Genomic DNA, 23,575 nt, shown 5'->3' with positions numbered 1-23,575 from the left:
GGCATTCTAGGTGCTATATATTACAGACAAGGCCCAATTTCATCCTTGTAGGTGCCAAGCGCAAAGCTGGCTTTCTCTTGATCTTGCCCTATCAAGCCTTAAGTGACCAAAAGCAAGACAGAAAGGTTAAGGGGGCCTTCTAGCTTTCTTGGTTAGGTCTTAGGCTCAGGGCAGGCAGTGGCAGCTAGGGATCCAGCCAGAAAAAAATGATGACCCTATGAATACCAGACCAAAGTGCTAGCAATGAGCAGAGAGGAGGAAAAGGTTGGGGGTGTAAGAATTCAGAGGCCAGAGACCCACCTTGGGCATTGGCAAACATTTCAGAGTGTTGAAGGGCACCAAACCCTGCTGGCCTAGCATAGGGATCCCTCAAGGCACTTACCAGGATTATCCCTGTAGCCAGAGAATCAGCAATTTGTACTTAGAATTAGTAAAGCTCTCAGGAGGGCATAAATTCATTTTTATTCCCATGATTCTCCTCAGGTACCTTTACCTAGAGCTTAGTCCTGCACAACCATGGGATTAGACTGTAGCCCATTGGATAGACCCTAATTCCCAGGGAATCTCTGTCCTAAGAGTAGGCCACATATGGGCCTGAATGAGTCTGTTATTTGAGACCAATCATCCTTATGCTCCTCTTTGCCCATCAGTGAGTGGAGAAAGGACTTCCTTCTCCATTAGGCGTCCTGGCTAGGATCCTTATTGTCCAGCAATCTAGCACGACTGAGCTAACTTCCTGCATGTGCATTTTACACAATCAGTGGAATTCCTCTTGGTGCTTCAGGGGTCCTGAAGGGAGAAAGCTCAACACAGAGAAGACAGGATAGCAGGTTAACAAGGTTTTCTTTAAGTTTATTTTCTTCATTTTGAGAGAGAGGAGGAGAACGGGGGGAGGGGGTTGCAGAGAGTGAGGGAGAGAGAGAATTCTAAGCAGCCTCCACACTGTCAGAGCGGAGCCCAGACACAGGGCTTGATCCCACGAACTGTGAGATCATGACCTGAGCTGAAATCACGAGTCAGACACTTAACTGACTGAGCAATCCAGGTGTCCTCATGCTGACCAGTTTTAATGGAACTAAATGATCATACAACAACATTTTATATACATTCACAGAAAGACACCTTGCAACTCTTTTGGGAACTGCAGAAAGCAAACAATGGCAAGCGCTTCCTTGTGAGGAATCCTTTTGCAGCTGGAACCAGGGATTAGTATTTTGGTCTTTTCACTTCAACTCTGCAATGGAAGGAGAAATGAGTCAGCCTAAGATCAGTATTCCAACCAATTCTTACAGTGCCCCAGAGAAGAATGCTGCTGCTCACCCATCAGCCTCCATCTTCTTCCTCTTCTCAATGATCTATAAAAAAGAACAGTCAACACACAATAGTTATGCTGTCAGCCTAAGCTCATCTGAGGCACAAAGCTAACAGCTCTCCTACTTCCTTGGCTCTCCAGCCCCCTGCCTGTACCCGCATCTGTGGGCCAGTGTCTCCTCTCAGCTGAAGTGCCCCCGAGAGGCAATCTCACTTACTGCACTAATCTTCTTCCACTGGCGATCAAGCTCTGCCTTATCATTCGTTTCCTTGAAGCGCCTGGTCTTCCGCCCTTCAGACATCTTGATACCATACTGGAATGCAGCTCTGAGAATAAAGGACATTTGGGAGAAAGAAGGTCTCAGAGGTTGCACAGCAGTAACAAGGTGTTCCCAGATGGCCCTGTGACTAGAGAACATGTTCTGGTGAAGGCTGGCCCACCCCATCATCATCCCTCTTCTCACTCCTTCTCACTCCTTAGCCATATTTAATACCAACTCACTTGGGCAAAGCCTCCTTGTTGTTCATATACTCGCTGTATTCCTCCTGGGTATCAAAGTCCCAGCGGCCTAAGGGGCCTTTCTTATTACCCTGTTAGAGACACAATGGGAACAAGGAAGTTAGAAATGTCAGAAGAAACAGAATTTTAGCCCTTTTTTTTTTTTTAAATGTTTTATTTATTTCTAGGAGAGAGAGAGAGAGACAGCGTGAGCAGGGGAGGGTCAGAGAGAGAGGGAGTCACAGACTGAAACAGGCTCCAGGCTCTGAGCTGGCAGTCAGCACAGAGCCCGACGCGGGGCTCGAACCCGCGAACCGCGAGATCATGACCTAAGCGAAAGTCGGACGCTCAACCGACTAAGCCACCCAGGCGCCCCCAGAATTTTAGCCCTTAATAAAAACAGGTTCTCCAAGTCTTTTTTTATAATTCATAAATCCCACCCTAATAAATACTAACAAATGCTTACTATGTACTTACTATGTACCAGGCATGATTCTGAACCCTGAACACTTACTTAATTCTCTCAAACTCTATCAAAAGAAAACCATATTCCTCTGAATTCTCCTGATGAGAAAACTGAGGCATAAGCAGTAAAATGAGTTGTCAAGGTCACAAAACTAATAAATGGCAGAGCCAGGGTTAAGCAAGTCTCCAAGATATAATTAAACCATGCTCAACCACGGAAGGAAAAAGTAGATGAAATTTCTTCACCATTAATGGTTATTATTTGTTAAGGTTTTTTTGTTTTAAGACAGAGAAGAACATTTCAATCCTGGCTAGAGTAAAATTTAGTTATTTTTCTCAGGACTGAAATTCCTTCTACCCTTACTATTTATGCACTAAAGGCTTGTTCACTGCCTAGTACAGAAATCAAAGCCTAGCATTTTATAAGAAATAAAAAATCTATTTTGAGCACATTTCATTTGACTTTGGACAGATACTTTAAAGGTTAAAATTCCCATGACGCCACAATGCTGCTGTTCTTACTGCTGCAACTGAGGGAAAGTTAAGGCCCAGAAAATGAGACACAGATCTTTTGGAGTGGGGAAGCAGATATGTGGCAAAGAGTAACTGCCCAAGAATCCCCACCCATCCTTCCAACTCCACACCTGGTCCATTTTGCTGTAATCCACCTCCTCATCACTATCCACTGCCATGTCATCCATCCTAAAGAGAAGCAACAGTTTAACACATGGTGCAGACTCAGACTCCTATGCTCTATCCAGAAATCTACCAACTAAGATGCTATACGCATAGAAATGGCAACCGCCACCCCCAGACCTCTCACCGAGAACCTAACAGTTCATCCAAGTAAGTACCTGTGGGTCCAAGTTAATCAAATTTCCACCTCATCCCCCTCCCCACAACTTGTCCAATTATCCCAGCCTCCCTTCTTCAACAGTCTCACGTACGTGGCTGGATAACACTCGGCATAACTGTTGGACATGCCAAAGAAGTCTCCCAACTGCTTCTTGTCCTCTGGCTTCTTCAGCATACGTTACATTAAAGAAATTAATTCTACCTATAACTGAAAAGCTTCAAGAAGGAAGGGCCAAGGCCTAGAAGCCCCAACATGAAAACTCATAAGAAGGAGGCTGTGAACTTGCAGGAATCCTCTGAGAAATGGGAAAGTCATGGGGCACCTCACTGGCTTGGTCAGAAGAGCATGGGATTCTTGATCTTGGGGTCGTAAGTTCAAGCCCCATATTGGGTGTAGACTACTGAAATAAATAAACTTTAAATAAAAATACCTTTAAAAAAGAACAAATGTGGGGGAGAAAAGGGAAAGCCACAAGGACTGCAAAATTTTATCAAAATTCAGCATGAAGGGCAAGAGGCAGGATGAGGGCCAAGGGTTGTGGGGAAGCAAGGAGGTAGGTGGAATTGGAAAGAAACAGGACAACAGTTTTCTAGAATCCAGCAACAAACTGAAATAAAGGATATGATTCAGTGCCTTCCCAGCCAGCAGATCCAGCAAACTTTTCATTGATCGATTTGATCAACTCCTTAGCAGATCCAGGTCCTGGGGGGAAAGGGAACTCTATTCAGACTGTGAAATAAGGAACTTCGAACCTCTTTTCCACACACACTTTCAACCTGTTTTCATAAAACCATATTTTTAAGCAGCAGAAAAAACCCTCTTTCAGCTAACATGATTTTAATTAAAGTTCAACTAGTAATGAGCTATTGTGGTTGAAATGGGTTTGTGTACAAAGAATACTGCTGGTTAGACCTCCCTCACATCTTTCAGAACCACACAGCTGGAGGAATTGTAGCTAACAGAGCAAACATGGCTGCCATTGCCCAGGAAGCGGGTGGGGGTGGGTGGGGGGGAAAAACTCCAGACTCCTTTCTATTCCATGAAGCAAGACATGGATCTTAATGAGAACCCAGACCAGGAAGTCCCACAATCCCAACCTTTGCCGGCTCTGAGCTCTAGGAATAGACTCTCAGNCTGCCCCGGGAGGGGGGGGGGGGGGGGGGGGGGGGAACAACTCCAGACTCCTTTCTATTCCATGAAGCAAGACATGGATCTTAATGAGAACCCAGACCAGGAAGTCCCACAATCCCAACCTTTGCCGGCTCTGAGCTCTAGGAATAGACTCTCAGCCCAGGGGAAAGTAAGACTGCCAGAGCAAATGCAAGACGTCTCAGATACAACCCACCTTTGTCAACATCCATGGGCTGGAAAGAAAAGAGAAACTGAAGTGAGTATCACTATAAGGGATTTACACTCATTCCTCCCCACTTGACTAATCCCTGAAACAATTCCCTACCCTACACCTGGCTGGGCAGGCACAGAGATGGGCAGTTCTACTACTTGGTACCAGGGCCATATCTCACCTCATCATCCACTTTAGGCTTCTCAAAGTAGCTGTGCCTCTTCTTCTCTTCCTCTCTCTCTCTGTCCCGCTCCCGCTCCCGATCTCGTTCTCGCTCCCGCTCTCTGTCACGGTCTCTGTCTCTCTCCCGATCACGCTCTCGTTCCCGATATCTCTCCCGCTCCTTGTCCCGAGGAGTCTTGGTTGTGGATGGCACATAATCCCCAATGTCTTCAAATATACTAGAAAAACAGAGATCCCTAGCTGCCAAAGTCACACCACTTCCACTCTCCCTGGCCATTTCTACAGATTCTTGCACCAAGGCCTCCCCAAAATGCCAAAAACAAGAAACAAAGAGCCCTTTTCTCCCTCACATTAGGTGACAGTACTACGATACATACTTCATGTCAGCCTCAGGGGGTTTCTTCTCTTCCATCTTCCCTAAGATATAAAGAAAGCAGTGAATAAAATATTCCTGAGTTGATTCCAACTCAGCCTAACCAGCTCTGAATGCCCATTTAAACATGTGTTTAGACGATTAGATAATAAAAGCTCCCGATTGCTCTCCCCTGTCAAGTCTCAAAACTGACCACTGCTTCCAGGGTGGGTGAAGTTAATGCTACACTGCTCCCATGTTTATCTGCAATCTAGGAACCTCCCAATGTTCTGGACACAAAAGGCTCCAAAGCCCCTCCAAAGTTAAGGTTTCTCTCCCTAACCCTCCAGGTTACCTTTATCCTTCTTCTTGAGCTTCTTATTGCGGGTACCCTGCCGCAGGTAGGAAAGGATCTGGGTGAGCTTGCTGATTACGATGTCATTTGTAGTCAGTGTTGTCTGGGCCTGAAAACCACAAGAAACAAGGATGTTATCCCATAGAGCAAAATCTCTTCACTTCATTCATTCACTTAACAAACTGAAGGACAAATTACAACCAACTAGGTGAAAACAGAGAAAGGTGTCACAGAAGATTCCAAGCGGAAAGAATAGCACATACAAAGAGGCCTGTGTCAAAAGTGAATCTAGCACATTCAAGAAAGCTAGTATTCACTGGAGAACAACTACAGGGAATCATGATGAAAAGCGGCTAAGACGACCAGAAGGTGCAGGGGCAATTTCTCAATGAGAAATCACTGAAAGCTTCTCAAGAGTGGTGAGACAAAAATTTGCTTGTTGAAAAGATCACACCAGCCATTTGTAAAAATCACTCCAGTGAATCCAAATTGAAATTTAGGAAATAAAAAATGGACAGGACTCAGTGATGGGCTAAATGTGGTAGATGAGACCCAGGGCAGAATCAAGGCTGATTCCCAGGCTTGAGGCTCATGTAACAGGCTCTCAGGTCACTTACCTCCATGGTGGGGCAATCTGCTTTGCTGCGGATAAGCGTGGTGGGGATGTCTGTGTCCGCATACTCATCATCCAAGTCTACCACATAGGCCATGCGGCCTGGCAAGAATAGCTCATTGCGTTCATAAGCCTTGCTCCTAAACAGTGTGCGGTACACATTGCGGCCTACAAAAGAGGACAAGCAGGGGCGCCTGGGTGGCTCTGTCGGTTGAGCGTCCAACTTCAGTTCAAGTCATGATCTCACGGTTCATGAGTTTGAGCCCTGCATTGGGCTCTGTGCTGACAGGTAGCTCAGAGCCTGGAGCCTGTTTCAGATTCTGTATCTCCTTCTCTCTGACCCTCCCCTGCTCATGCTACCTCAGAGATAAATAAAACATTTAAAAAAAAAAAAAAAGAGGACAAGCAGCAGCATAGCCATGGAGAAGCTTCTACAGTAACAGCTGCCGTTTACCAAGTGCTTAACTCTGTGCTAGCCACCATACCAGATACTCAGTTTTCACAACAGCCCTATAAGATGTGCCTTATTATCTCCTTTTAACTGATAAAGATATACCTAGAATCATACAGCTACCAAGCAACAGAATAAAGAATGGGACACAGGCAGTCTATTTCCAAAGCCTGAGCTCCTATCCATTCTTTTACAATGTCTCCTCAAGGATACTACATGCCTCACGTTGTATTGGGCCCTGTGAGGAGGAAGAATGAGGTTCTTGATGGAAAAACCAGCCCTGCTACATGCTCAATATGATAGGTATGATGCATAATAATTTTTCCCCCCAATAATCCCATGAGGTGATTTAGCCCTATTTCTGCAGACAAACAGGCAATGAGCAGTGAAGTCAGGCGCCCTCACATGCCTAGTGCAGCTTCATCTGCAGGATTAAAACCGAGGTCTCAGATGGCAAATTCTGAGCTTTCAATCAGCAACCATGCTACATCCCTTAACACATAAGCTACAAGCTACTTCCCTGAATGCATAAGACACAATCTGAAACAGCTTCCAACATAATTGAGGGGACATTAATAACACATGAAATGACTAAATCCACATCTGATTTCTAGTAGAGCATATTATAAGAACTAGCTACTCTACGGGCAAGATAGAGGAAAGAAGGTTGAGAGAAAGGGGAAGCATATCCTCCTCAGAGCATTAAATCCCTACAGTTCACCTAAAATGCACAACCTTTAGTGTAATTCTGTACTCACCCAAACGTGTCTTAAATTCAATTTTGTTCTCAGGATCCTCATCTTTCCTAGAAAAATAAAAAATAAGTTTTTTTGCTAAATATGTTCCTACTTTTTTACTTTTTTTGTCTATTTATTTTTGAAACAGAGAAAGAGAGACAGAGTGCAAGCAGGGGAGGGGCAGAGAGAGAGACACACAAAATCCAAAGCAGGCTCCAGGCTATCAGCACAGAGCTTGATGTGGGGCTTGAACTCACAAACCTCGAGATCATGACCTGAGCCAACGTCAGATGCTTAACTGACTGAGCGAGCCACCCTGACACCCAAGGTGTTCCTACTTTAAGTCCCACTTTTCTAAACTCTCAAGCTCTCCCCCAGGTTTACTTACTTGGTTTCCTTCTGGGGCTTTTCCATAAGTTCTTCTTCTTCTTTCTCTTTGCTGGCAATCTCAGCTCGTACCTAGGGTTCAGACATTTATTCATATTACATACGTTTACCTAACACCACTATATACCTGACTGTACCAGGAACAAAGAACTCAATACTAAATAAGTCAATATAGTCCTTGTCTTAATGGGGCTTACAGCAGAAGAGACAACAAAATGTGATAACTATGATAAGTGAAATAGAAGAGCTATGCAAAGGTACAGGAAGTAGGAGGTGAGCAATGGGGTTTAACCATACCTAGGTGATCAGAGAAAGTTTCCCCCCCAAAATAAAAAACTGAGGCCATGACTTAAAGGATGAATTACAATTAGTCCTAAACAAGAGCCACCATTAGCCCTTCTAAATGGTCTGGTCTAACAGAAGCCTCCCTCCTTCACCTTGAAAGCCTTGTACAAGAACATTCAGCACTCTCTACCCACTCACCAAGATGCACCTTTTGTAAAAAAAAATATTTATTTTTGAGAGAGAAAGAGCGAGCAGGAGGGAGGGAGGGAGAGAGGGAGAGAGAGGGAGAGAGAGAGAGAACATGAATGGGGAGGGTCAGAAAGAAAGGGAGACACAGAATCCAAAGCAGGCTCCAGGCTCTGAGCTATCAGCACAGAGCCCAACATGGAGCTTGAGCTCACAAACTGCAAGATCATGACCTGAGCCGAAGTCAAATGCTTAACTGACTGAGCCATCCAGGTGCCCCTCACCTTTTGAAGCAGAGCAAAATCCAAGCCTTTCACCAAATGGGTGTGTTCCATGTCACCACCCAAGAATTTGGACTCCTGGATCAACTGTCTTCTCTTCTCTGCAGCTGATTTGTCCCTGTATATTGAAAGCAATCACGTTAGAACAGTCTTTTGTGAGGGGCAAGTCCCTCTTGAGATGGCTCAGCTGAGGCTCTAAAGTAGGTAAAGTGTTAGGAAGAATTCACTGTGATTGTAGGACTCTGGGATGCCGAGGGAATCAGACCCTGGTTCCCAGGGTACTCACGCCTCAGCAGTGGGGCCCACAGCCCTGTAGTTAGCTGTGGTACTGATCAGCTCAGTTTCCTCATAATCTTTGTTTACGCCATCTCGCCGTTCCTTGGCACGGTCCCGATATTTCTCTGCTAGTTCTCTCTCTCTCTCAATTTCTTGTTGACGAAGCTTGGCATAATAACTGTGACAAGAGAAAAGCAAATGCATAAAGCTCACCAGCTGTTATCCCAAAGTAAGCAGAATTGTTCCTGCCTGTTTCATCCAACCCTCTGGTGAAAGCTTATCTATATGTCCTGATAGAACTGCCGGCCACCTCTTGATAGTCCTCAAAATTAGAACTACAGCATCTTCCAGATCACAGATATGCTGTTTCAGTGCAACCTCAGGACATTCCATCTGTCAATTCAGAACTCTCTAATGCTACCCAACTCTGTGTCACTGAGTCTCTAAAAGGTTATGAGATTTTTCCATAGGGCAACCAGGAAGTTAACTAAATTTTTATCGCCTTCCAAATTTTAACTGAAAAGAAGTCATTCCTTGCTGGTCTTCCCCCAGAAGAGAGGACCTGCAAAATATCAGGTCCAGAAGTTTTAGTATCATATAAATAAATCATGTTGATGATGGTGATAACAGCAGGTAAGTTTTACTGGATGGTTATCATATACCAAGCACTGGTGTTAAATGCTTACATGCACTATCACAGCTAACACTCATGACAACCTGCTAAAAGTTATGAAATCACTCTCTGTTCTACTCATGAGAATACTGAGTATTAGATAAACGTTAGGCAACATGCCCATGGCTATCCAGCTAGGAACTGGTAAAGCTGAAATAAAAATACTGCACGCTGACTCCAAAGTCCTAAATTGCCACTCTACCTATCACTCCTCACCAGTAAAGCACAGAACCTCAAAATTATAAAGGAAAATGTCAATTTTTATGCTCCTAACTACCACTCATTTCCCCCAAACACTATCCACTTTAAATCCAACACTCCTCCATCCTTCCTTTACCTTTTCTTTTTTCTCCTTCGTGCAGCTGGGTCTTCATCCTCATTGTACTCCCTCGGCATCCTAGAAGAGAAAGAAATTCACTGATAGCATTAGATAGCATCACAACCAGCTGAAGCACTATTAAAACTATATATTCTCCAATATCTACCCCAGTATCTGAGTGCATAAGGGTGGAATGGACCTCTGCACAGTTAAGCACTAGAAGTAGCACTCACAGTACAAGTGGTCTGTGGAACATATTCTGAGATCCTAGAGCACCCTAGTCTCCTCTTGAGCTTTAATCTCCAGCAGGAGACAATCAGAATCACAATCTTCAAAAAATAACTAACCTTCTAGTTCCTAAGACATCTAGTTCAGCAGATTTTCCATAGGAAGGAAATAAGAGACACGCTGGAAGACCCCAGAACTTACTCATGGTGACGTGATTTAGAGGGCGGTGCAGATGTGGGTGCAGCCCTCGGGGTCATGAGAAGTTTCCTGAAGTCTTCATTGGTGAGTTTTGACCTAGAACACAAAGATATTAAAAATGAGTACCTAGTAAGAACTGGAAAAGGAATATGTAAAAAAATGTTAATTTTACTGAAAATCATGAAACTACAAACTAAAATAAAAACATGCTACTTTTAATGCATCACAGTGTTAACAATTAAAAAGTCTGATAAATCAAGTATGAGTGAGAATGTGGGAAGTAAAAATTCCACTGAAGGGAACATATGTTAATTCAATATAGCCAATATGAGGCCAATTTGGCAGTATCCAAATTTAAGTGTGTATATCCTATGACCTAGCGATTCCATTCACCTTTATTTACCTTTGCTAATTACTGGGACAGTTATAGTAGAATGACTGTAAAAAAGATTCAATTTCAGACTTTAAAATAATAAAAACTTGGAAACAACCTAAACATCCATTAACTAGAGACTACTTAAATCATGAGTGTTTCTCAAATGTGGGGCAGATAGCAACAACGGTATAAGAGATAATTTTAACTGGTACAATGACAAAGACTTACTCTTTGGCCAAACTTTAGTCAGGCCCTTTTGAGCCCTCTTCTGACTAGCGCTCTTTCTTGGCCTGCTGTGCCCAGTTTTAGCAAAGAATTCTCTAAGTGTTCCCAAGGAAGACACTGTTCAAGACTATTGTCACAGAAGAGGCACTTGTGTGGCTTAGTTGGTTAAGAGTTCAACTTCAGCTCAGGTCATGATCTTGCACCCTGCATCAGGCTCTGTGTTGACAGCATGAAGCCAGCCTGGGATTCTCTCTCTCCCCTTCTCTCCGCCCAAACCCTGCGCTTGGGCATGCACTCTTTCCCTCTCTCTCTGTTAAATGAATTAAAGAACTTTAAAAAAAAAAAAAAAAAGACTACTGTCATAGGAATAAAGGCTACTGCATTAGGGGAGAGGAACTGAAATTCGGCTCTGAATACACACTGGGACAATTGGGGATTTATGAAAAATTACTAAAAGGAACTTGGTTAGACATCAAGGGTGGAAAAAGGAGCTTGACTGAACCTACTTCATTATGTAAGGTGATTCTCCATAAACTGGCTTCATAGCATTCTTTGCTAAACGTGAGCCCACCAGTCCTACTCAAAATGAGACCCTAGAGAAGCCTGATAAAAATCTGGTCAAGAAGGGAATCCATGTCACTGCCATGAAAATAATTTCCAAAACACGGAGTGGGGAAAATATGCAAGTGGCAAAATGGCATACACATATATTATACTTATGCCATAAATATATAATATATAATATTTACATAAACATATAATATAATAAACATATATAATAATTATATAAATGTAATATATATGTAATATATATGTGTGTACACGCAAGACAGTACATTTAATTTTAATACTTCAAATTATAGAGTAAAAATACATTTTCCTCAGACATGCAAGTATGTATATAAATGTTAAAAGACATGTAAAAAGTAAAGAAAGATGTAAAAAAAGAAACAGTGGTTACATGGTCAAAGAAAGGGACTGGAAATGAGGATGTTATATATTCTTATTTCTACTTTAATTTTCCCTAAGAATCAACTCCTATATCATATGTAATTAAACATTAACTTTAAAAACTAGCACCCTCCCAGCCAGAATTTCCCCTGTAATATTCTAATGCAATTGATCTGATCCAGCTAAAGTTCACAGAGATAAAGGAGCAAGTGGTACAGTATTTTGTACCATCCTTGCTGACAACTTAGAATTCTTTCACCATCACCACACCACTCTACTTGCCCCCCTAGTTCATTCCATAGTCCCCTATTGAAACACTCACTGGTGGAAAGAGTGAGGATCATCCACATCGTGGCCATCTGGAGCCAAGGGGTTGGAGAAAGGCTCGCCTAAGAAAAAGAATTGGAACTAATTTAATCTCTTTCGTGTCAGGTCCTGTGCAAAACTTGGGAATATATTAGTGAACATACTAATGTTTTCTAGTCAAACTGATCACAATCTAGTGAGGAAGAAAGACAGTGACAATACAACGTAATTCTAGGCCGAAGTGAGAAAATACCGGCGCGGAGGATCAGCAAAGACTTCTGAAGATGACATCTAAAATCTACGTGAAAGACAAATTGGCAGAATTCTCGATTTAAGTGCTGGGGATAGGGAGTAGTTCACAGATAAAACACCCGTAGTCACTTGGGGCAAGGACAAGGCTTAGAAACAGTTCAGCCAACAATTCGGAGATTCCCGGTTTCACTCGGGACCCAACAGCTTCGCCAGATTCCAGCGTCACACCCCGCCCTTTCTCCATCCCCCAGATTCCACACAGGGCTTAAGGCCTGAGGCGAAAACAACACGCTAAGTGTCCCAAGTCCTGAAGGTAATAAAGAACAGATGACCCGAGCCTTACTGTCTCGCTCTGGCATTTCGTCTGCGGTGCTTCAACGCCTCCAACAACTGAAGCTCCAACGACAACACACCAGCGACAAGCTTTTTCCCACGATGCACCTCAGGAAGAGCCCACAGTGCTTCGCGCTCCGCAACCTTTCCTCCACCGCCAGCTAGCCCGGAAATTGGACAAAAAGCAGGATGTCCTCTCGGCAATGCTCTTAAAGCATTGGCTAAACTTTCCCCCGCCCCCCTACGTCATCTAAACATCGCGGTATCTGGAGGGTCCGCGATTGGTCGGATTGGCGAACTTGACCCGGAGTCCTAGGGCGGGGAGTTAGGCACTAGCGGAGATGGCGGCGACTATAGCCAGCCGCGGAATTCGGGCAAAACTGGGCCTGCGTGAGATTCGCCTCCACTTGTGCCAGCGCTCGCCTGGCAGTCAGGGCGTCAGGTGAGGCGCGAGGTAGTGGGGCTGGTAGGCTTTGGGGCTCCCAGGTCATGACCTCTATCAACCTGGTGTTTGGGTAGGCCAGCGCGTAGATAGCACTCACAGCTCTCTCTTCGCCCCCAACCCCACAGGGAATTTATCGAGAAACACTATGTGGAGCTGAAGAAGGCGAACCCTGGCCTGCCAATCCTAATCCGCGAGTGTTCCGATGTGCAGCCCAAGCTCTGGGCCCGTTACGGTGAGTGGGAGAAGCGGGCCGTCTAGGAGCTTGGTAGAACAATGGTTTGAGGAGTCGTCCAGGATCACGCAGAAGCCTGTAGGGAGATTCGAACTCCAACTTCGGCCTTGCTTTTGAGGTTGTTTCAGATAAATTCACATTCGCACGGTTACAGAAGGCTTGGTGTCTCGAGTAGCATAGGTGTGGAGACGGGCCCGGTACTGCATAGGTACCGAGAGCTATTTTCGTAATTCAGAACGGGGTTCAGATGGGGAAGAAGAGATGCTTGTCAGTTCTTATTGCTGTGCGTCCTTACACATTAGGTGTAGGGCAGTGCCATTCCTGGTAAGATGATGATTCTGTTGAGCACTTATTCCTAAGGTGTGTTGAGTGCTATCTTGCCTAAATCTCATTTAATCTTCATTAATTATATGAGGAAGTGGGGTTCCCCCCCTCATTGTAGACATTATAAAGATGAATAAACATTTTTACGCAATGGGGGCACCTGGCTGGTTCAGTCAATAAAGCATGTGACTCTTGATGTGGGGGTTGAGTTCAGGCCCAACATGGGGTGTGGACCTTACAAAAAAAAATTTTTTTATCGAACACACCTAAGGTTATGCAACTAGGATAAAACAGGGTTTAGCCTTTACACGTGTCCCCTTCTAGGATGCACTTCTACCAGATTTCTGTGGCTAGCTCATTGTAATGAAGGTTATTATTCAGGTCTGAACTTGTATATCACCTCCCCAATAAGGAACTCCCTGGCAAATTATGTAACAATGCCCTTAGCACCTTTTTAGCATATTCCCAATTTTTTTCCATAATCTGAAAATTGCATTGTTTGACACATAGTAAAAGCACACAATATGTATTAGACTTATTGTATAATAGTATTGTAGTTGCAGTTTTTAACTACACCTTTGCCTAGGTATGTCAGGGAGAAAAGAAATCACACTTAAGGTAGACTGGTTCTTACAGTGGATAACTGCAGTATGTATTAAAAATTGTTTCGGGGGGGGGGGCTGGGTGGCTCAGTGGCTTAAGCATCTGACTTTGGCTCAGGCCATGATCTCACGTTTGGTGAGTTCGAGCTGGGGTTCCAGCTCAGAGCCTGGAACCTGCTTTAAATTCTGTGTCTCCCTCTCTCTCTGTCCCTCCCCTGCTCACACTGTTTCTCTCTCCCTCAAAATAAATAAATACTTTTTTTTAAAAAATGGGGAGGAGGGGCACCTGGGTGGCTCAGTTGGTTAAACAGAGCCATCTGACCTTGGCTCAGGTCATGACCTTACAGTTTGTGGTTTGAGCCCTGTTGGGTTCTGTGCTGACAGCTAGCTGTTTCAGATTGTGTCTCCTTCTCTCTCTGACCCTCCCCTGCTCACGCTGTCTGTCTCTCAGAAATAAATAAAACATTTTAGGGGCGCCTGGGTGGCTTAGTTGGTTAAGCGTCTGATTTTCACTTAGGTCATGATCTCACGGTTCGTGGGTTCGAGCCCCGCGTCGGGCTCTGTGCTGACTGCCAGCTCGGAGCCTGGAGCCTGTTTTAGTCTGTGACTCCCTCTCTCTCTGACCCTCCCCTGCTCATGCTGTCTCTCGCTCTCTCCTAGAAATAAATAAAACATAAAAAAAAAAATTAAAAAAAAAAAGAAATAAAACATTTTAAAAAATAGGAAGGAAAAAGCCAATAGACTAGAGAAAATGGACACGGATTACTTTATAGTGTATTATACCAGGACTATGGAAGCCATACAGTTGGCACCTAGACAAGGCTAGACCCATGCAAAACAGTGCAATAATAATAAATACCTACCAGGTCCCTAAAAACTGCCCTGAAACACCTTCCTTCCCATTGTGGTCACCCAGAACTAGCCAAAATTCTAGTCGGACCTGGGCTTCCTAAAGGTGTTTGAGAACCAATGTATAAATTCTAGGCGTCCCAAATACTTCTTGGTGATATTTCTACTTTTCCTATTCTAACAAGACCGTAAGTTGAAGACAAAAACCTTTTATTGATATTTTGGTACCCCACACAGTGCATATTGGATATTTAGTCACCTCTCTTGTCTCCTCAGCATTTGGCCAAGAGAAGAATGTCTCTTTGAATAACTTCAGTTCCGATCAAGTAACCAGAGCCCTGGAGAATGTGCTAAGTGGCAAAGCCTAAAGCTGAAGCTTCCACTGATTGTTAAGAGCAACAGCCCCAAAGCTTGGGCTATGCTGGACTGAGTAAAATGTGGGGGAAAATGTGTTCTTCTGTTATTTATAAAGCTTGTGCTGAAAAACGCCATCTCTGGGTGTTCTTCTCCTTATTTTCCCCTCCACCCCTTATTGTGCAACCACTGAGGCAAACCAGTTTAATATAAAAATAAAACTTTATTCTGTCCCATCAAAAACCACCAGCTATTAATGGCGGGGGAGGGAAGATTCCAGGGCCCACGTCAAGTTCCCTTTGGTCCTGTGTGGACAGTGCTGGGTCAAAGAGGAGCTGAGCTTTGAAGGTCTTGACTTAGACATATGAGCAGAGAGCATGAGATATCTACACCCTTAAAAGGGGATCCATGGGCAAGGAAGTTGGGGCAGAGCGGAGAGGTGATGAGTAGAAGGACATCGAAAAGCCAGGTCACCTGTGAAGAGCTATCTGCTGGAGAGCATGCACACGATCCTGGAGCTGTGCCTCCTCCTTGTGCCTTTCCAGGACCTGCAACCCTGATTGCTTCAGAAAGTCCTCAGCAGCCTATGGGCAGGGAAAAAAAGGATTCAACAGTTGAGTTCCTGGGCCCTAACATTCAATTCCCACAGCCTTACTGGTTAGCCCACCTCCATTTGGAAGAGTGTCTTCCCAAAAAGAGGCTGGAAGTTCCAACCTGGAGTCCACATAGGCTTGCCAGGCCCAGAGAATTGACTAGAGATAGGACTGGAAGGAAAGGGGTCATGGTGAGACTAGAGGCGTCAGAACAGGGGACCAGGACCAAAACCCACCTCTGGCCGATAGAGGAACAGCAACTGCAGCAGCTCTAAACTCTGGCCTACTACTTCAATGTCAGGGAAGGCCAGTGTACCAATCAAGCAGGAGAGCAAGGGCCCTGGCCACAGACGTTGACAGTAGGCAGGACCCTTCTCTGCCACGTTGCACAAAACTGTGAGCACCTGCAGAGAGACATGTATACACAGTCCCCACAAAGGATGAAAACTAAAGATTAATGATGGCTTTGGCAACAGATCCGGGATTTAAGTGACCCCGACACCTACCAATACGCTCACCACATTAGAAACTGGCAACAACTGCAAGAGGGGCTCAATCAGATCCATGGAGAGCAAGGAGGTACAGAAACTAGGACTGTTGGCTGGAAGGGAAAATGTCACAGTAAAATCCCTCAAACAGGGGTCTGAAACTGCCCCCTGCCCCTACCCCTACCCACCTCAGCTGAGTCTAAGGAAGTATGCCCAGTATCTAAAGGTCCTAGGCACATTATGGCACATACCAGTGAGGTTGTTAAGGAGCCAGAGGCCCTCAGGAAGTAAGCTGGACTGTTTCTGAAGGAAAAATTGCAGAAGGATAAATAAGGCTGCCAAAACACGCTCGTCTTCAAGCTGATTCTGCCCTCCCACAATCTCCACTGCTGCTTCTGTTAGCAAGTTGCTTAGACACCGAAGCACAGGGCATGCCAGCTGTAAAGACAAGTTGGGAATATGGTCTAAGGAGGAAAGGACTACCTACGTACTGAAGGAGGAACACAGCAGGAAGAACGGTAGCCCAGACCTTGACCTGTTCTCTTCACCTACCAACTCCAGTCCTTCATCCTCTGTTCTCTGGACAGCTCCAGCCACGTCTAGTAGCAGCAGTCCCAGAGTGGACAGACCCCCATGGGAGATAAGCAGGGCATTGTTGACCTGGCTGGGCAATAAGAATCAAATAGTCCTACTCAGTCAGTCCCAACTTTAAGATGGCAAATGGCCTAGGTTTGTAGGCTTCCTGGGATCCAAGTAAAGAGAACCCCAGAAGGAAGAAAACTCACTGCAATTACAAAGTTGAAACCAAAGTTCAAAAACATAAGTGTCCTGGAAGGGAGCCCCAGGGAAGTTCTGTGGGACTTATGCAAATAGCCTGTGTTACCTGCAGATGATATAGTGCAGGCACCAGGCAAATTCCACAGCGACCCCAAGGTTCAGCTTTGGGCCAGGTTGCAACAGTCGCAGGATGTGCTCAGGGAGAGTGGAGCCCAAGACAGAGCTGTGAGCAGAAGGAGAGCTGTGAGTTGGAACCACAGAAGCCAAGATGACAGTCATTCTTCCCAAACGCTAAGAGCAGGTGGGAAAGTATCCAAATCTGAAGCTCTTCCTAGCCAGACACATTGAGCTAAAATGTGCAACAGCTCTGGAAACAAGACTCAGTCAGGCCTCCAGGGGTTACAACACCAAGTAGGTCACACCTACCTGCACATCTGGAGGCACAATTTTACTTACGGGATGATCAGTTCTGGAGCTTCCTTAACCTGCAGAAGCTGGGACAAGGCATATCCAAGGGCTTCCAGCACAGTCAGATGGGGGGACTAGAAGTAGACAGAGTACACATCTGACTCTGGAAGCTGGGTCATAAGATTTCTCGTGACTTTCAATCTCTTAGCTTAGGGCAGAGGCTGAAGCTGCCTAAACAAAGCAAGGGAACTATGTAGAGACAAGTGAGGGGAAGGCTGTCCAAGGAGAGAGACAGTAGGTGGATGCTCACCTGGATGCAGGCAGCCAAGGCTGGAACAATGCCCTGTGGCAGGAGTTGCCTTCTCACAGCCTCACTCTCCACAATCAGGTTACCCAGTGTATACAGACAGAGCTCCTGAGAGTGGGACAACAAAAGCGCTGGGCATGGCCTATCTCAGGCTAGGGTAGGGGTGGGAGTGCAGAGGATGGAAGAGTCTTGTCTTTGAGGCTCTGGGCAAAAGGGAGTGGAAGATGATGGGCATATGTATGGCTATGGACATCATGGAAAACAAGCTTTTTTCTTCCCCCTGTATGCCAGCTCCAACTACACCCAAAAGCATAATTTTTAAATCCAAGCCAAGAACAAGGAAGAGACAGGGCTTACTATAAAGTCTGAGCTGTGACCGGAGAGGTAGGTGAGAAGGTAGGAAGTGGCTGGCAGGCAGGCCTCAGCCACCGCAGACTGCTCAGAATGAGAGAGCTCATGAAGGCACCGAGCGGCCTCAAGCTGCAACAGGGCTTGGTTGCTGGTCAGAAGCCCGACTAAGGTCCGCATGCTGCCCTCCAGCCTACATGAGTGAGCACCAGAGCCCTGCTCAGCCTGTGGCCCATCCCCTCCACACTCCTGTCCATTCCTCAGAGCCCCAGCCCCCACTGACACCACCCACACTGACCAGATGAAGGTCTGCTGCGTCTCAGGATGCTGCAAGCCTCGACGAAGGCTGACCAGAGCCCTCTCTCTCTCCTTTTCCTCTGTCCCCCGCTGCGCTAATCGTAAGAACTGCTGGATCTGGAGTGCAGGGCAAGGAGAGAAGAGATGGCAACACACAACTGCCAGAAAGCAAGCATGAATCCCACTCTGCCCACTTTGCCTGTGAGCACTGCGATGCTGCACCATCCCTAGAACTTGTCATTCACACTAATATGGCTCATAAGTCTCAATCTTGCAGACATAAGAGGGAATCAGAACTGGGTTTAATACCAGCCCTGCCACTTCTCCACAAGGAACCCAAACCTCAGTTTTTCACGTGAAAAATGGAAATAACATCTTTCCTGCCTTCTTAAAGAGTTATTACAAGGATAACATTTAAACCTTCCAGTCTGGCACAACCTACCACTCTAGCCATTCTCCCCATGCAACCTATACTCCCAAAACCTAGCATAACATGACTTGTTTTTAATGCTTCCAAGCTTTTGCACAATGTATTCCTTCTCCTGGGATACCCTCCCCAGGTCCTCCACTCCCTTCAGATTTCTACTCCTGTTACTGCCTCTGGGAAGTAAGCTCTTTCTGGCTTCCTTTTGCACACTGAGGGGTTTCTATTGTGCCTCATGTTTTCTTCATGGCAGCTGGTGAGCAAACCTGTCTCCTTCACTGGGTTACTGCAAGCACTTCACAGAAAGGGAGTCTCTTCATTTTTGTATACCTCAGTACCCAGCACAGTACCTTGGCATAAAGTAAGCACACAATGAACCAATGAACCTAGGCATGAGTGCTTTGTGAACGTACATAAACATAGACAATATAAACAAAGGGGATGCTCAATGCTTGCTGAATAAATAAATCAGCTAAAACTAATCATTTCATTCACTTATTCACTAAATACTGACCATCTACTATATGCCAGATACTACACACTCACCTGAGTTTTAAATGACAACAAATAAGGTAAGGTCTAGGTTCTGCGGCACCTGAGCAGTTCAGTCAACCATCCAACTTTGACTCAGGTCAGGATCTCCGGGTTTGTGGGTTCAAGCTCCATATCAGACTCTGTGCCGACAGCTCAGGGCCTGGAGCCTGCTTCAGATTCTGTCTCCCTCCCTCTCTCTGCCCTTCCCCCGCCTGCACACACACACACTCTCTCTCTCTCTCAAAAATAAGTAAACACTGAAAAATAATAAATTAAAAAACAAAGAAATAAGTCTAGTTGGAAAAATGATAAACAAGCAAACAATTAGTAGGATTGATGATTCTGCAAATGGGCTGTCAAGACAGAATACTAAAAGAGACACGCTTTTAGATGCTGCAAATGCAAATGCCTTGAAGCAAGAAAAGAGCCTAATACAGTCTTTCAAGAACTAAAAAGGGGTGTGTGTGGCATCTGGGTGGCTCAGTCAGTTGAAGGACCGACTTAAGCTCTGGTCATGATCTCTCGGTTGAGTTCGAGCCCCACATCAGGATCGCTTCTGTCAAGCTTCAGTCCAGATTCCACTTCAGATTCTCTGTCCCCGTCTCTGCCTCTCCCCGGCTTCCGCTCTCCCAAAAGTAAGTATTAAAAAAAAAAAAAAAACTAAAAAAGGGTAAATTGGGCTAAGATGAATAAACTGGTAAGCTTGGAGGTGGGCAAAGGTTAGCCAATGCTGGACATTATAGGTCACAGGAAGGCTTTCGGTCTCTATGTGTTCTTAAAAGACACATCTGTCTGATGTATTAAGAATGAACTTGAAGGCGGCAAGCACAGATGCAAATGACCTGTTAGAAGGCTATTGTGAGTATACAGGATAGCGTAGCAACGGTGGTGAAGCACGTAAAGACGCCAAACTCCTTAGGACTTTTAAAACGACTACAACTTGATGTATTGGTGTGGGGATGACGGACCGAGTTCTCGAGGATGATTCCCCGCTTTCTGGCTTGGCCGACTGGATGGATGTAGGTAGTGAAGGTAATGCGTTCAGATTTGGGGTGGACCTCAAAAGAAATTTGGCGCCAGCTGGCGTCAACCTCACCGCGCACCCTGTCGCCTCACCTCAAAGTCCCTAAGGATCATGGCCACACATCCCCCTTCGGCTTCCTCCGGGGCGTCGTCTCTTAGCAGTCTCTTACTAATCAGCTGCTGTTCCCTCCGCGCCTTCCGCAGTGCTGGGGGCAAAGGAGCCGGCTGAACGTAGGGGGGGCATCTAGGACTCTCAACCCTGTCTCCCACCCTGGGGCCTCCTCATCCTCCGACCGCCATGGCCACCCCTCGCATGCTGCCTTCTCCCTTGCTCGCCAGCACCTGCCTCCCGTTCCCGTCGACGGCACCGTAGCTCCTCCACCACGCAGCCCACTGGTCTGAGGCGACCTTGCCGTCCGCTCCACATGGTGGACCTGGATAAAATTCGCCCAGAGCTGAGAGCCAGAGACGCTCTCCACGAGCCTAAAATAGGGCACGCACCGCGCAGCCGCAACGCTGGCCGGAAAAGTAGGCGCGAGTGGGCGGAGCACGGCGCAAAGTGAAGGCAGGGAGGAGCAAGTAGACGCAACCAGGGTACGGAGCGGGGCGGGGGTAGAGTGGTGCTGACGGACGGAGGGGAGGGGCGAAGGAGGAGTAGAATGGGGTGGGGCAAGGGCAGGGAGGGGCGGAGCGAAAGCTAGAGGCGGAGTAGGATCTGGGCAGCAAAGAACCAAACAAGACCGAAAAGCACACGCTCTGTCTCAGATTCGTTTACCTCCTTCTCACTTCTAGGAAAGAAACTCAACCTCGACCCCGACTGGCAGTGCCTCACCTTCCGCTCAGCAAATACAACTTCCCCATACCTAACATCCTAGATGAACATTGAAAACTACCCGACCTCTAGGAAGATTTCACCAGTAACGGCTCTCACTAATGAACGCTGGATTCGGATTACTTTACTGAATTGTTCTCCATCAGGACAATTATACCCAGTATGCGCGTGTGAAGAAAACGAGACAAATATAATTATTTCCCTGTTCTAAATAAAAGTGAATCGTGTTATTGGAGGATAAAGTAATTTTTAAATGTTTATTTTTGAGAGAGAGAGAGAGAGAGGAAGGGAGAGGGGCAGAGAGAGGAGACAGAATCTGAAGCAGTCTCCAGGCTGTGAGCGGTCAGTACAGAGCCAGTGTTGGGGATGGAGCCCATGAAATGTGAGATCACGACCTAAGCCGAAGTCCTACACTTAAATGACTAAGGCACCCAGGCGATCCTAGTAACTCTTTTTTTAATGTTTAATTGTTTTTTAATATTTACTTATTTATTTTTGAGAGACAGAAATGAGAGGCAGAGAAAAAGGGAGAGAGGATCCCAAGTAGTCTCTGTGCTATCCGGGATCAAAAAGTCCCACCCAATCAGGGCTAGATCCCAGGAACCATGAGATCATGACCTGAGCAGAAATCAAGAGTGAATGCTAAAGAAATAAAGAGAGAGAGAGAGAGAGAGAGGAAGGAAGAAAGGAAGAGTCCAATGCTTAACCAACTGAGACAGCCAAGCCCCCCCTCCCCCCGGGGGGTTAAGTAATTCTTAAACAAAATTTTGAGTGCCTTTAACTACTAGGTACTGGGGAAATATAAGTGAATTAAAAAACGAAACAAAACAAAACAAAACTGTGTTCCTTACCTCTGAAATCTGAATTGTGGCCAAGTAAGCCTTGCATGGTCTAAACCCTGCATACCTGTCCAGTCTTCAATGGAAGGGTGCCTCAACTAACTCACCTCTCCTGGGATTTCTCTTTGTTCCAAGCCTTTGCTTTCTTCCTTCTCCAGGCTTTTGCACAGGCTGTTACCCTCCCTACAGCCCTGTCTCTGCCCTACCCCCCCCAACAAACATCCTTCCCTTAATTAACACCACCCTCAAATCTCAATTACAGTATTCCCTACTCAGAACTACTGTACCTGTGTTCCTGTCATGAGAGCCTATAGCAATGTATACTTCATAACCCTTTTCACAGCTGTCGTTAAGTTACAGTGTAATTGTTTGGTGCTGTCTCCTCCCCTTCACAATTCCAAGAAAGTAGAATCCTGGTGCCACTTAAGAATTTGTATTGGAGGCCTCTAATTTTTAGAAAGCTACTACTTAGGCAAATAAAAGAGCAAATCCAGGAAAGGGAACTGTTCTTCAAATCAACTTCCTCTCGTAGCCTAGTGGTAAGGATTCGGCACTTTCAAACCAACTTCCTTCCCTAGAATTTAATTTCATCTCTTGGAGTCAATTGCCTTCAATTTCTTCCACAAAACACCTAGTTAAATGTCTGTAGACCATCATCTTGCCCCACATCTCTCCAGGCCCAGCATCCATCCAGCTCAGGGATAGCCATTTACTGAGCACCTGCTGTGCACCATGCTCTGGCTGGAGGTAGGTCTGGATCTTGTCTCCTCTGCCATGGGACAGGCTGCTTTTATCACCTACACATTTCTACTGTGGGCAAGGTAAGACAAGTCACCAGGCAAAATGTCTGCTTAGAGAGTTACAGCTGCCCACCCCGGTTTTTTTGCACTTATCTGCCCAGCAAGACTGTCAATCCCAGGGGTACCTGGGTAGCTCAGTCAGTTAAGCATCCGACTTCAGCTCAGGTCATGATCTCACAGTTTGTGGGCTCGAGCTCACATCAGACTCTGTGCTGACAGCTCGGAGCCTGGAGCTTGCTTCAGATTCTGCGTCTCCTTTGCTCTCTGCCCCTCCCCCACTTGTGCTCTGTCAACAAAGATAAATAAATGTAAAAAATTTTAAGAAAAAAAGACTGTCAATCCCATAAACAGCAGCCCCATGTCCTCTCTAATACAGAGCTCACTGTTCCTTTCTCCACAACTCCCACAAGTCCTTGGTTTTCCCCTGTGAGCCCTCTTGTCTATGGACTGTAGCTCTGGGTCTGTGTTTGCCTCCCTCACCTGCTTGAGTGACTGTGTGATGGCCATGTCTGCATTCCCGGTTTTGTATCAGCCCTAACATTTGGTAGACAAATAATAGATCTTTGTTGAATCAAGGTGTGAGTTGGGAATCTTTGCAGAACCATTATTGCCTCTCTTCATGTGCACCCCAGAGTACCTCTCCTAAAATGATGGCATTT

At 45.6% G+C, this 23,575-nt stretch overlaps 3 protein-coding genes and 1 long non-coding RNA gene across 8 annotated transcripts; 2 read left to right on the top strand and 2 right to left on the bottom strand.

Annotated features, from left to right (window-relative positions):
* Positions 1-831: 831 nt before the first annotated feature.
* IK (IK cytokine) lies at positions 832-12,613 on the bottom strand. Its single transcript, XM_077768774.1, has 20 exons — positions 12,451-12,613; positions 11,872-11,938; positions 10,001-10,093; positions 9,590-9,649; positions 8,590-8,757; positions 8,307-8,421; positions 7,553-7,623; positions 7,186-7,232; positions 5,981-6,144; positions 5,364-5,472; positions 5,034-5,073; positions 4,655-4,874; positions 4,477-4,495; positions 3,755-3,833; positions 3,223-3,303; positions 2,920-2,977; positions 1,814-1,902; positions 1,530-1,638; positions 1,321-1,355; positions 832-1,234 (listed from the first exon to the last, which is right to left on the bottom strand). The coding sequence occupies exons 1-20, from the start codon at positions 12,464-12,466 to the stop codon at positions 1,207-1,209; spliced, it is 1,668 nt and encodes a 555-aa protein (XP_077624900.1). The 5' UTR covers positions 12,467-12,613; the 3' UTR covers positions 832-1,206.
* Positions 12,614-12,730: 117 nt separating this feature from the next.
* Positions 12,731-15,383, top strand: NDUFA2 (NADH:ubiquinone oxidoreductase subunit A2). Its single transcript, XM_077768781.1, has 3 exons — positions 12,731-12,882; positions 13,011-13,117; positions 15,169-15,383. Exons 1-3 carry the CDS (start codon positions 12,782-12,784, stop codon positions 15,258-15,260), a joined length of 300 nt encoding a protein of 99 aa, XP_077624907.1. The 5' UTR covers positions 12,731-12,781; the 3' UTR covers positions 15,261-15,383.
* A 66-nt stretch (positions 15,384-15,449) lies between these two features.
* Positions 15,450-20,892, bottom strand: TMCO6 (transmembrane and coiled-coil domains 6). 5 transcript variants are annotated; one of them, XM_077768775.1, is made up of 12 exons: positions 20,788-20,892; positions 20,539-20,651; positions 18,466-18,581; positions 18,177-18,360; positions 17,823-17,927; positions 17,561-17,646; positions 17,211-17,327; positions 16,880-16,991; positions 16,579-16,765; positions 16,346-16,440; positions 16,076-16,243; positions 15,450-15,830 (listed from the first exon to the last, which is right to left on the bottom strand). In XM_077768775.1, exons 1-12 carry the CDS (start codon positions 20,870-20,872, stop codon positions 15,717-15,719), a joined length of 1,482 nt encoding a protein of 493 aa, XP_077624901.1. In that variant the 5' UTR covers positions 20,873-20,892; the 3' UTR covers positions 15,450-15,716. The 5 variants fall into 5 exon arrangements, with proteins under 5 accessions (XP_077624901.1, XP_077624905.1, XP_077624903.1 ...); XM_077768779.1 differs by having other exon boundaries at positions 20,792-20,876; XM_077768777.1 differs by lacking the exon at positions 20,539-20,651 and having other exon boundaries at positions 20,792-20,892.
* Positions 20,893-20,977: 85 nt separating this feature from the next.
* LOC144235262 (uncharacterized) lies at positions 20,978-21,416 on the top strand. Its single transcript, XR_013336170.1, has 2 exons — positions 20,978-21,039; positions 21,238-21,416. It is a non-coding gene; the product is annotated as an uncharacterized LOC144235262 (long non-coding RNA).
* Positions 21,417-23,575: the final 2,159 nt, after the last annotated feature.

This window comes from Crocuta crocuta, unplaced genomic scaffold (genome assembly GCF_008692635.1).
Source record: "Crocuta crocuta isolate KB4526 unplaced genomic scaffold, BGI_CrCroc_1.0 scaffold64, whole genome shotgun sequence".
Lineage (NCBI taxonomy): Eukaryota > Metazoa > Chordata > Mammalia > Carnivora > Hyaenidae > Crocuta > Crocuta crocuta.
Note: the sequence above shows the minus strand (reverse complement) of the source record. Positions and strands in the feature narration are given on the sequence as shown.